General features: G+C 41.4%; 1 protein-coding gene across 1 annotated transcript in view; it reads right to left on the reverse strand.

The window, feature by feature from the left end:
• Positions 1 to 418: 418 nt before the first annotated feature.
• syn2b (synapsin IIb) overlaps positions 419 to 13,666 on the reverse strand; it is a 64,076-nt gene continuing 50,828 nt past the window's right edge. The window contains exons 8-13 of the mRNA XM_031568445.2: positions 13,490 to 13,564; positions 12,172 to 12,274; positions 7,385 to 7,540; positions 6,766 to 6,832; positions 1,504 to 2,179; positions 419 to 1,412 (exon numbers count right to left, since the gene is read on the reverse strand). Coding sequence (XP_031424305.1) covers positions 1,283 to 1,412; positions 1,504 to 2,179; positions 6,766 to 6,832; positions 7,385 to 7,540; positions 12,172 to 12,274; positions 13,490 to 13,564 — 1,207 coding nt within the window. The 3' untranslated portion in view covers positions 419 to 1,282. The remainder of the gene's footprint in view (positions 1,413 to 1,503; positions 2,180 to 6,765; positions 6,833 to 7,384; positions 7,541 to 12,171; positions 12,275 to 13,489; positions 13,565 to 13,666) is intronic.

A 13,666-nucleotide genomic window follows, 5' to 3' on the forward strand; every position in this document is an offset into this window, starting at 1 on the left:
TTGACTTCTTCACTCTTCTCCTAAATTGTGCCTAACAGTGCCATCTGCTGATGAAATACATATATGTACATACATATATAAATATATATATATATTATCTCATGTTAGGTTCACATAATGTTAATAAGTGTTAAGAGTCATAAATGTTCTGTCATATACTATATCTGAGCTGTTTATCTATGATCACTGGTTTTATATGTGTGTTAACCAAAGATTGAGCATCAAGCTTACGGGGTCTCTGTTATCAATCTCTGTCTGTTTAGAACTCCAGGAGCAGACTGCACCAGACAGAAACATGTAAAACTGTGACAGCTTTGCTGCTACTGCTGATGGATGTGCCACAAGGACATACAATAGAATGGACACATATGGATATATGTAGGCAATGCCAACATACAGCACGCTAAAAACACAAACAGAATGGTGAACCACATCTTTATTGACACCTGTACAGAAAATAATGAATCTTCCACTGAGTCATGCAAAAGCAGATATTGTGTACAAACAGAACACAACGTGAACAGTATGGAGGTAGAGATAAATGAATTTACAAAAATAAAGAGAAACTCCTGAGATACCTCACGTACACAATACGATACGATACGCAAGGACACACTACCTCTTACATGGCACTGATGGATAAAAGCAACTGGATCCAAAGCCAGGGGGGACAAGACATGAAGTGTCAAGATCTGGGGCAGAAGCACAGCAGCTCTGCAGCACTGAGTACCGTAGGAACCTTGGAACTGGGGAAAAATTGCTTGATTTTAAAAGACACTTGTTTCAAAGAGGTATTATTGAACTAATGTTTCTATACTGAATTCTATGAGAGATTGATCTATAGATATATGCAAAGGCAGGGGTGGGTAAAGGAAGGAAAACAGGTCACAGCTACATGTCTTTGGGAAAACACACTGTCACGATAAGGCTACAACATCAACGGACAAAGTATAACTCAACACGACCACCCTTCCCTTTTTCTCTTACTGATGACATCCATGTTTCTTAACCATGCAATAGTACATCAACTTTCCCCTCCTTATACAGACAGCCATGTTCAGACTAATATGACTTATAAACACAAACACAAACAATTTTGTTGACCTCAAACTGATACTGTACAAACACTCTCCATATTTCACATTCATGGCCTTCTCACACATATAAGCCAGGTAGGAAGGGAGATAGAATGTGTACATTTACATAGACTTAATCTCGGACCAGGACACAAATAGGTCAGTTAAGCTTCATTTTTTTTGTTGGCTAACTCATAAAATAAGCACTAGTCTGAGAACAGGCTGACAAAAGACTTTCTCAGGTTTCGAATGGTTTCTGCCTTGGCTTCATCCTCGTTGCCGGAGCGGAAAGTGTCACCGAAGGCATTGAAGGCATTGGTCAGGGATTGGGATTTGCTGAAAGAATACAGGGTACATCCATTTTTGTAAGTCATAATTCATTAGATGATAATAATACACTTCAAAACATGTAGCTGGGTGCTCTTACTTTAGCAGCGGATGGGTTGACTTCTGCTCTGCTCCAGGCTGCTCCTCAACAGGAGGCTGATCCTGGCTTTGGGCAGAGGCAGCAGAGGGTCCTGGGGCATCTGCGGGGGCATCCGCTGGGGCATCCACTGGGGCATCTGCTGGGGCATCGGCAGGGGCAGCCGCAGGGGCAGTTGCAGGGGCAGCCGCAGGGGCAGGAGGGGCAGGAGGGGCGGGAGCGGGGGCTTCAGTCATTGGCTGATCTTTTGGTATGGTCGGAGGCGGGGGCCGGGGTTTAGCTGGGGACTGTACCTGCGCAGGGGCAGAATCTGCTGCTGCTGCCACCACCTGGCTTTGGGCCTCAGGTTGGGGAGGCTTTGGGAAGGCTTTGGCTGGAGGTGGGGTCTGGGGCTTTGGCTGGAGCAGAGGTTTGGAGTTTCTCCTAACAGGAGGCACTGGCTTAGGGGGCAGAGGCTTTGGGGACTGAGGTTTCGGGGGTAGCTCTGTGGGCTTGCCTGGAGCAGGTGAGGGTGCGGACGCCCCTTGTGGCTGGAGCTTGGGCTGCTGGGGCTTTGGTTGCTGGGTCATGGGGGCTGGAGCAGGCTTGGGCACGGGCTCTGGGGAGGGCCCGCGGGGTGCTGGCTCTGACGGAGACTCCTTACTCGGAGTTTGAGACTCTTGGGCCTGCGCTGGACCCCCTAGGTTTAGCACAAGAGAGACTCATCACTCATCACCACACTCACTCTGTGACAAAGGCAAGCAGGGTAGAGAAAACAAACGGATGTTTAAAATCCAGCACCTGGTGTTTGAGTATTTTATTTACACACATTACAGACAACGAGGAACCCCCCGAGTCTAATCAAAGACACCAAATATAATAAAATGAAGGTCAGAACGTTGAGATAAAGACACAACAATTATATCCACAGATTGAAGCAAGTCAACACATGGGATGCTTCCTTGGATATCATCAAGACAAGGAGTGCAACCAAAATGACTGCTCAGGCAAGCATGAACGGAGAGAAGGAGAGGGACTTCTGTACATGCCAACTGGGTTTATGTTCACTGGCGGAGGAAGGCAACTTGTCATTTTTTTCAACATTCAACCTTGGTTGCTTGTGACCCACAAACGAAGACAAAAATCATAATTCACAAATACACTACGCATTCTTGGAAAAACATGCATCGTCAATTTTAGCTAATGTTTTCTGCTTCAAAATGATCATGTTTATAGTGCCAACACTACAAGACTAAGACACATTTCAAAAATCTGAGAAAAACTCAAGACCAATTAGAATAACAGTGCCATCTGGTGGTTTTGGCTCACTGTACAGATCATTTTCTCCATCATGTGTGTGTGTAAATAACATTTGTAACATTGTTTTTGCTTCAAAAGGTTAGTTATATGAAGCATTCAAATTCAAATTCAAATTAATTTGAATTTGAATTAAAAAGGAACCCAAAATACACATATACTGAAACTTGGGGTTTGGTCTTCCAGCATAAGTGTGCCAGATGTACCAGGACAGAAGGGTATAGGGTGCTCCTTAACCTTGGCACTGGATTTAAAGAAGTGTAAGGAGCAAAGTCTCATCCCAAAACATCACTGGCATAAGTATGGCCAAAATACTGTACCTTATCGTGCTGTCACTGTAATCAATGACATCTTAATTCAGTCATACAATGCCACTGGGTTGCAGGTAGTTCAAATAGAAGCAGATCAGATGAGACTTTGCCCGCGAACAAAGGCGAGGGCTCATTCAACAGGATCTTTTGACTTATTGAAATCATCACTGATATACACCCACACAAACAACAGATACAGTTATGTAAACAAACTGGGTTGTTATTTCATCTCCAAGACACAACACGTTCAATTCAACAAAACCATCAAAATCTGACACGCAAAGTTTTTTTTTCTTTGGTGGTACGCCATGCAGAGATAGACAGAAAGAACATTAAGCCAGCTTGGTAGGTTCGCAAAAAGCAAGAGGTGTATCACTGCCCATCAAATCTGTCCTAACCCTGCCTTTGTATCCGCTGCCACACATTCACTTTTAACACCACTACTCTTTGTTGTTGTTGTTGTTGTTGTTGTTGTTGTTCGTTGTCCTCTGCACAGGCTCAATTCAAAAATAACTTTTCTGTATAAAATTAGAAAAGACTCTAATCTAACAAGAGACTGTTCCACCAGCTAGCTACTATTGCATGTTCCATTTGTAACCCCACTCTGACACATCATTTTTCACTCATGCAATTCAACTAAGGGACTCCCTAATTCCACAATAGAATTTGTTAGGATGGAATACGAAACATTGTGGGTTCCGTCTTTGACACCAGCCTATGCACAAAATGTACAAAACGTACAAAACGTACAAAACATCAATCCCCAAAAGCTGGCCCACAGTATGGTGTCAGGTACCGCAGGTCTAACATGATAGTGGAGGGCTTAAGAAGACCTCATATCACTCCACTGGTGTTTACATGGTGTCACTTTTGTGTATTTTTTTTGCATATGAAACACTTTTTTCTGCAGCTATCTGAGGTGAAATACTATAGATGGACAACCTCCACCTTCACATGCAGTTAAACAGTATCCTTTTCCAGAACTTTTCTCAACAGTCTTAGTTGATTACTGATGTACTTGAGAGGTTTTCCAGGGAAGAAACCCACAGTTTTTCTAATGCCTGAGAATGTTACAGTGTGTCTCTATTCCAATCTAAACTCACTCATGCTGTTTCATATGGAATAAAAGCTAATGGAGGAAAAAAAGAACTAATTGACTTTGGTGCAGTATTTACACAGCTACATGTTGACTGAATACGACCTTCATGACAACTAACATAAGCATACAGAACAAATTATGAAGGAATTCCAACTAGTATGAGCTATCGGAAATGGTGCTTTTGTCACCTCTATCCTACCTATTTTATTTTGTTAATATAACGTTATGACACTTTTTAGGTGGACATGATATGGCATCCTATGACAATTGATTGATAATAATGATAATGATGATGAGTTGGAATAGGTGTGAATGAGTGTGAATGACAACTGATGCCAACTTAAATTAGACTTCATATATAATTTGACATGCGTATGACAGCTGTCGCAGCAGGCTCAGGCAGACATCATGTAGCTGTATTAAGACAATCTTAAAGTGGTAAGATGACAGTTCTCAGAATACATAAATGGACCTCTTGCTTTTTAGATTATCAGTGCAGTGTGTAAGATCTTACAGATCTGTCTCTATGTATGTTTAAGCAGTAAGACACTATCATTTGGTGTAAATTACAATACTGTTTTGTAGTTAGGATGTGTTTGCCGCTGATGGCTACCGGATTCACTGCTGCTGTTGACACAGCATTTTAAAGTGTCCTTCACTATTACTAACATTGTTCAAAAGGTCTGTAATTATTACTAACATTGTTCAAACGGTCTGTAATTATTACTAACATTATTCAAATGGTCCGTTATTATTACTAACATGTTTAAACAGTCCGTTGTTTCGGAGGTATATTGGTCCTTACTAACTATTGCAGGACAGTAACGGATATTTTGCACCTCACGTTCCGGGACTGTAGTGAACATGGTAATATTTCAACAGGGATTTGGAGGGACTCCTCTTCATTGTCAAATGTATTCTATCACACTATGATTGGAATGTTTGTTGTTTTCCTGCCATGTCATTTTCTGTTTGTGTTTTCTATGGCGGAGCCCAAATGAAGGTTTGTTTTTCAAAATGAGGAAATATTGGTTTTTAAAGATCTCTTCTGAAACTGGAGGCAGATCATTCTAATGATTTTTTTTCTCAATTTTGAATAACTAGGCAAAAATGATATACCATTATCATGAAGTACTAATGTTAGATATCCTTATCCTTAACTGTGGACATGATAACCAAAATGCAATCTGAACTCACAACATCCTTAATTCAAGTATTCTTTTCATCACAGACTATTTCGCACCAACGTTTCACGCTCTTTCGTAAAGTATATTAAAAGCAGGTTTTGTGCGTACATTCTGGTATCCCACTTGTAAACATATTTTCAAGTACATTTTCTCAGCAGTTTCTATATGCCATGCAAAAAAGACAGATCTGTATCAAGTAATGAATCACTGCCCTCGCTTACAAAGGTCCACATACCCAAACATGCACACCCACATGAAAGCAGATTAAACAGCTTATTCACCAGACAACCACTACACAAGCCCTACTACATTCTGCACATTGACTGAACTTGGTTTAGGCACAATCAGTTTTGTGTTCTTTTGTAGTCTTTTTTAAGTCAGTACATAATACTACGTCACTGACAAAAGCCCTGCAAAAAACTCCACGAGAATCTACACTATAAAACAAGGCAGCCATTACAAGCAAATCAATACCTCAACAATAACACAAGTGAATGGTGCATACTGTCTGAATACCTCAACAATAACACAAGTGAATGGTACATACTGTCTGAATACCTCAACAATAACACAAGTGAATGGTACATACTGTCTCAATACCTCAACAATAACACAAGTGAATGGTGCATACTGTCTCAATACCTCACCAATAACACAAGTGAATGGTGCATACTGTCTCAATACCTCGACAATAACACAAGTGAATGGTGCATACTGTCTCAATACCTCAACAATAACACAAGTGAATGGTGCATACTGTCTCAATACCTCAACAATAACACAAGTGAATGGTACATACTGTCTCAATACCTCAACAATCACACAAGTGAATGGTGCATACTGTCTCAATACCTCAACAATAACACAAGTGAATGGTGCATACTGTCTCAATACCTCAACAATAACACAAGTGAATGGTACATACTGTCTCAATACCTCAACAATCACACAAGTGAATGGTGCATACTGTCTCAATACCTCAACAATAACACAAGTGAGCGGTACATACTGTCTCAATACCTCAACAATAACACAAGTGAATGGTGCATACTGTCTCAATACCTCAACAATAACACAAGTGAGCGGTACATACAGTCTGCAACTGCATAGGAGCAAACACACAGCCAACCCTGGCAGAGCTTTGGTCATCGTCATAGCTACAGCCATAGACATAAATAGATATGTGTCCTATATATGTCTATGGCTACACCTCCCTGCGCTGCAATCTGGACAGTGCAATCAGAGGCAACACTTCCCCTCTCAACCTAATGAGCCATTACTCAGGCGTCACTTGTGGGCTCAATTCACTGTGCCTGGACCTGTTTAGGTTTGACAGCGACGCCATTACAGTCGAGAATGTACTGTAAACAACCTTGTGGTGGTGGTCGCTGCCCAGGGATCTTGGTGGCTTCTGTCAGGACGTCCTTTGCTGGGGCTCCCTATGAGAAGACACAGGTAAAGAGTTAGCCAGACATCAAAGTACCTGGAGCAGAAAGCAGATAAGGGCTGAGCTTATGGGTTCAGAGGAGGAGAGACACGGAGCAGTATCAAACAGATTGGCCAGAGTTTGGTAAGGGGAATTATGTTGATAAGCACTAGCTGTAGTCAAAATGGCAAGAGTGGCAAAAGAGACATACACATCTGCAATCTTCAGGCTTAGCTGAGGGTCAGGTTACAGGTGGTAGACTGCAGTGTCTTTAGCAGGCATTATTCATGTCAATGTCATGTGTGAAGTTCAGGTTTATTGGACTGAAATGCCTTTAAAATCAAACAAAAACCTGTAACCAACCTAAACTGAAAGGTACAGTGTTTTAGTATTTAGAGAGATCTATTAGCAGAATGAAGTGATTTTGAGTGATTTAACATTTACACCAGAGGGCGCTTTAAGCAATGAATCGACAAATAAAATTCACTTTTCAAGCGATTCCCCCTAGTGCACCATTCAGCAGGCGCATTGATAGCAGGGGGGGGGGGGGGGGGGGGGTGATTACCTCTGGGGGCTGGGCAGGGGTGATAATGGGCCTTGTGGGAGGGCGTGGGGGCGGGCGGCTCCCTGCCTGGTTCATTTTGGCCAAAACCACTTCAGCAATGAGTTGCCGGTCTTCACCTTGGTGCTCTCCAATCAGAGGCATAGAAGATCCAACCACCTAGACAGCAAGCAGACACATGAACAGACCCAACCACCTAGACAGCAAAGCAGACACATGAACAGACCCAACCACCTAGACAGCAAGCAGACACATGAGAGCTGTGCCTGATAGGAGAGGTGTGCTTTCTGACTGGGTAAAGAGCTGTGCCTGATTTGAAGAGGTGTGCTCTCTGACTGGGTACAGAGCTGTGGCTGATAGGAGAGGTGTGCTCTGAGGACTGGGTAAAGAGCTGTGCCTGATTTAAAGAGGTGTGCTCTCTGACTGGGTAAAGAGTCCTTAGGCTGATGAGAGAGGCTGATTTGAAGAGGTGTGCTCTCTGACTCCGGTGTCCAGCAGGGCCATCCCACATTCACTGCCTTCACTCTGAACTCAGTTGGAATTAGGCTACGGGGTATAGCTAATATGTGTTGACACAAATTATGCTGAAAATGACTGGATCAGAAAGTAGCTCATGTCACAAACTGGAGATCATAGCAAACAGTGGAGCTTACCAAACTCTCCACCTGTTCATTTGAAGATTACGTTATGCAATGTCTGGACAAACTCAAGAAGAAATATCCGCATTCCTCATTTCAATCCTGCACAATTAGGTATATAAAATAAATCTTAGCTCTTCTCAGCTTGGATGAAGTATATCTGATATCATTCTACCAGTATATACCAATTAGTGCACGTAGATATATGCACAGCAGAATGTTCTTTCTTCTTGCTTCAGTTGCGGCCCGGGGATTGTGAAAATACTAAAAATGCTCAATGCTGCTGCCATGGCAACATAGAGTGGCCATGTCATCTCAAGCCAGCTTCGACAAGGGAGGCAAAACTTGCCAATGGTGACAGACCATACAGAGGGGGGAAGCTGGCTCTATTCTCCTGTCTTCAGACTACCAGAAATAATCTAGCCTCATTTCTGGTTCCTCTTTCTCAAACTCTACTACTACAGGACCATAACATTCATGGGGGATGTAGTCAAACTCTACTACAGGAGGACCATAACATTCATGGGGGATGTAGTCAAACTCTACTACTACAGGACCATAACATTCATGGGGGATGTAGTCAAACTCTATTACTACAGGACCATAACATTCATGGGGGATGTAGTCAAACTCTATTACTACAGGAGGACCATAACATTCATGGGGGATGTAGTCAAACTCTACTACTACAGGACCATAACATTCATGGGGGATGTAGTCAAACTCTACTACTACAGGACCATAACATTCATGGGGGATGTAGTCAAACTCTATTACAGGACCATAACATTCATGGGGGATGTAGTCAAACTCTATTACTACAGGACCATAACATTCATGGGGTATGTAGTCAATTGTTCATGACACATTTTACAGCTACGTTCAGATTGGCAATGACCAGCTGTTTATTAGTGAAGCCTTGCCTGGTGATCTGACCTGTGGTAACAGATGAAGATGACGATGTGACACATACAATGGCAATATAGCCCTTTCAAGCTCTAGCTCATAGGGACACTCCTAGAACTGTGGTTCCATGCGTAAGCAGAGCTTTCTCATGATGACGATCCATCAGCGGCTGAATAAAAGGGCCTCAGTGTGGGAGGGCGCGTGGGGTTAGCCACAGAGTGCTTCAACATGTGCGGGGCGGACGGCCTGCCTGCCTGCCATCCGTTTGCCCCCCGATATGAAGATCGGAAAGGACGGAAGCTCTTTGTCACCGTGGCATCCCAGAGGGAATCAGCAGGGCTGGTGAGAGCGGAGACAACCACTTCCCTCTGGGATGGCCATCGCAGTCTCACCCACTCGGACAGAATTTCCATACACGCAATTTCAGAATATGTGAAAGAGTTTTTCAAATAGGGCTTCCAAAAGATAGGGCTCTTTCATGTGGCAGTACCACCTATAATCTATCCTAATATTACTCAAGATGAAGGTCTATATCGATCCTAATATTACTCAAGATGAAGGTCTATATCGATCCAAATATTACTCAAGATGAAGGTCTATATCGATCCTAATATTACTCAAGATGAAGGTCTATATCGATCCAAATATTACTCAAGATGAAGGTCTATATCGATCCTAATATTACTCAAGATGAAGGTCTATATCGATCCTAATATTACTCAAGATGAAGGTCTATATCGATCCTAATATAATATTACTCAAGATGAAGCAGTCTGCTATACCTAGGAAATGTATGCAAATAAACAAAAGTATAATTACAGCTGGTCACTGGTCCATTGTTTAATTTGACATTAATGTAATGTAAATGATGGCCCATATTACTGTGGTATACAATCATAGTTGGACTCAAAAGTGGAAGTGGCACAAATTTCAAAAAGGCTGAAGAACCGGTAACAGTGGAGGGAAGGGCCACTAATTCTGAAAAGTCTACCATTATAACCATTCTTAATCTTCAGAAAAGTCTACCATTATAACCATCCTTATGATTTATCTGCAGAAAAGAAACAACTCATCAAAGATGTGGCTCCAGACTAATTTACACATCAGATATGTTACACACACAGTTTCCTATATCCTGTATCATTTCCTTCTCTTACTTCAACTTACTGTCTGATACAGTATTTGAATATAATATAACTTTGAACAGTATAAAGTTCCTGTGTACGTATACATCACATATCTCACACATGTGCGTATGCCATTGAGGTGTGTAGCGTCCTCTCGCCCACTGACTTGAATGTATCATCACTGGTTTATATTGTCATGGAAACACGTCAGACCACACCAAACATCCTGCTCAATCAAACCCACCAGTTCTGGAAACTGGAGCATCACTGTGGTGACAGAACAACATTTCAGATAGCCATGTTATCCTGTGGAAATTTCAGATAGCCATGTTTTTCTGTGAAATTTCAGATAGCCATGTTTTTCTGTGAAATTTCAGATAGCCATGTTTTTCTGTGAAATTTCAGATAGCCATGTTTTTGTGTGAAATTTCAGATAGCCATGTTTTTCTGAGTAATTCCTCCCACTGTGGTGACAGAACAACATTTCAGATAGCCATGTTATCCTGTGACATTTCAGATAGCCATGTTATCCTGTGAAATTCCTCCCATATTTCTCAGATCATTCTCTGTTTGATATATTTTTTTCATTTCCATGCAAGGATGACATAGTTGAATGGCACAATAGAGGCAGAACAGAAAAGTCTGTTAAAAAAGTGTGTTAGACTCTGACTTGAAACTAATCGAAGCCTTATCAACCATTTTAGCATGAATGCTTGTGGTCAGTGGTTTTGAACAAGATTAAATTCCACACTTTCAGTGCGGTGCCATTATCCCTAAGGCCTTGTGATTTCTCTATTCTCATATCCAAATATCATATATCAAGATTTTGAACTTGGCAACACACGTAATACCCATAATTAACACCAGTTGGCACTATAATATCATAATAGATGAAAGAAAGCAATATTATTAAGAAATGGAAGCGTCTGGACAGGCTTTACCGTGAAGATACCGTGAAGATATCCATGACCGTTTAAATAACAGGGATCAGAAAAGCTGCCATTGTGGGGACGCTCAAGAACACCCATGTCCGATTGAGACAAGCTGTGTGCATCATCCACAGTCACTGTGGTTCTCAGCCCTTCTTCTCCCATGGTGGAGTCTGGTGGAGTGCATGACCACAGCCTTGTGGTGTGTTCATGCATGCACGCAATGCGTACTAAAATATAGCTTTCATCTGAAATTGAAGTACAGCTTTCCTGTTATTTAGTCATCATTCGAAAATATCACTTTTTCCCGAATAGTTTTGGAAGTGCAGAGGCAGTGGGAGCCATGTTTACCAAAAACTCAAATGGGAAGGGAAGGCAAAAAGACAAGCGTCCTATATAATGCTATAATGTTACCGTTGGTCTTTCTCATTCATCACTTCATTCCCAAAACATGCCATAGCCACATGTGATGATAGATCCTGAATCAGACTGCTGGAGCTTGAACAATCGTAGAAAGCCCAGCTCTTCCCATTTCTTACGCAAAGAGTGGAAAATTGAAAAGTCACTCATTGCTTTGACACCAGCGTTACTGTTCAGGGGATTGTGTGATCACACCGGAATTCTGAATGCATACATTATTGATACTGATTTTGCTATCAATAACATATGGCTAATCATACTAAAACAGTTTTGGAGAATGAAACCTTTAACTGAAGCTACAGTGTGGAAGAATTTCTCAAAGGGGGTGTCTGTTGCACCTGTGGGAAATGTCTGTGCTCGTAAAGGGTTTTGACAGTGGTAACTGATAGTAAACTGATAGTAAATTGATAGTAAATTGATAGTAAACTTATAGTAAATTGGTAGTAAACTTATAGTAAATTGGTAGTAAATTGATAGTAAATTGATAGTAAATTGATAGTAAACTGATAGTAAACTGATAGTAAATTGGTAGTAAATTGATAGTAAATTGATAGTAAACTGATAGTAAACTGATAGTAAATTGATAGTAAATTGATAGTAAACTGATAGTAAACTGATAGTAAATTGATAGTAAATTGATAGTAAACTGATAGTAAACTGATAGTAAATTGATAGTAAATTGATAGTAAACTGATAGTAAACTGATAGTAAATTGGTAGTAAATTGATAGTAAATTGATAGTAAACTGATAGTAAATGGATTGTGCTCACCTCAGTGATGTAGTCCTTCCCATCTTTCCCATGTATGGCTTTCACTGCACAGATATCCAGACCTCCAAAGATGGCAGAGCAGGTGTCTACCCACAGCTTATACCTGTATTGAAGGGGATTTAGCTTCAGCATGAGTAATATCTCTCTACATTATGCTTTTAACTGTGCCATACAGGCAAGTGTTGCAATGAAATGCTGACAAATCAGACCCTACCATACAGAACCTGCAGGCCAATCCTGACATCCTCACACATTATGAACATCACATCACCATTTTTTGCTGGTCAGTAATCAGCCACACAACCCTCCCCCCATCCCCCCTTCCTATCTCCACCCGGCCGACCTCAAGCAGATGGGTCCCCCCTTATGTGCCGTGGTTCTGCTTAAGGTTCCTTCCTGACTAACAGGGAGTTTTTTCTTGCCCGTGTTGCCAATGTGCTTGCACTAAGGGGGTTCAGGCTCTGGGCTCTGTAAAGCGCCTAGAGACAATTGTATTGTTATGGCGCTATATAAATAAAATTGAATTGAATTGAATTAATTTCCTGCTAATAGAGTGAGTGAGAATGCCAAGCAGCCAGGCAGTGATTAATGCCTACAGAGTCCAGACAGCATGATATTTGGCTTTTGGCAAGATATGCCCCGACAGCTATGTATATGTATACATATACATATACATATACATATACATATACATATACATATACATATACATATATTTAAGACCCAACTCTTCAGAGAGCACCTCCCTTCCTAACTGGCACCTGACTAGCACTTAATTTGCACTTCAGCAGTTACATTCCTGCACTTCTTTTTCCTTTTTTCTAGGCCGTTGTTTTCTAATTCTCATGTAAAGTAGTATTTATTGTTACACCATGCTTTTTATTGCTCTTAGCTTGACTGTTCTCTCCCTTGTACGTCGCTTTGGACAAAAGCGTCTGCTAAATGACTAAATGTAAATGTAAATGTAAATGTCCCTAATTATATGGTGCATCACTGATGCTGCAGGGGGCCGGCGCACAGAATTTGAAGGGCAAGCTTGAAAGTGACACAATCTGCACACAGCGTGATATCACTGGGTCATCACTATACTTCATCACTGTTCTTGATTATTTCCAGCTTTGCAAATATAAAGTCCGACTCACGCTGTCTGACTGTAGGGTAAGTGATCTGGTGTACAAATAGAAGCGTTGGTTGGAGATCTACTGATATCTACATTTCAGATACTTGCTTGGGTTTTAATTCAGCAATTCACACATTCCCATAAAATGTAATTGTGGAACCTGTGTGTTACAGGTCCTCGTATGGCAAAACAACGTACTTCTCTGTCATGGCCACTTGTTCCAACATGGCAGAACCTGTGTTCGATTTCCAGTTTCCTGAAATGGAGGTCCTCCTGTTTCAGAAGAGAAAAAATGAAATGATGTTATGCAAAGAATTGGTCATGAAGACGAAACTGCTTCTATATTAAAACCATAACCCTAACCTGTACTCAACC

The sequence above is a fragment of the Clupea harengus genome, chromosome 5 (genome assembly GCF_900700415.2).
Source record: "Clupea harengus chromosome 5, Ch_v2.0.2, whole genome shotgun sequence".
NCBI lineage: Eukaryota > Metazoa > Chordata > Actinopteri > Clupeiformes > Clupeidae > Clupea > Clupea harengus.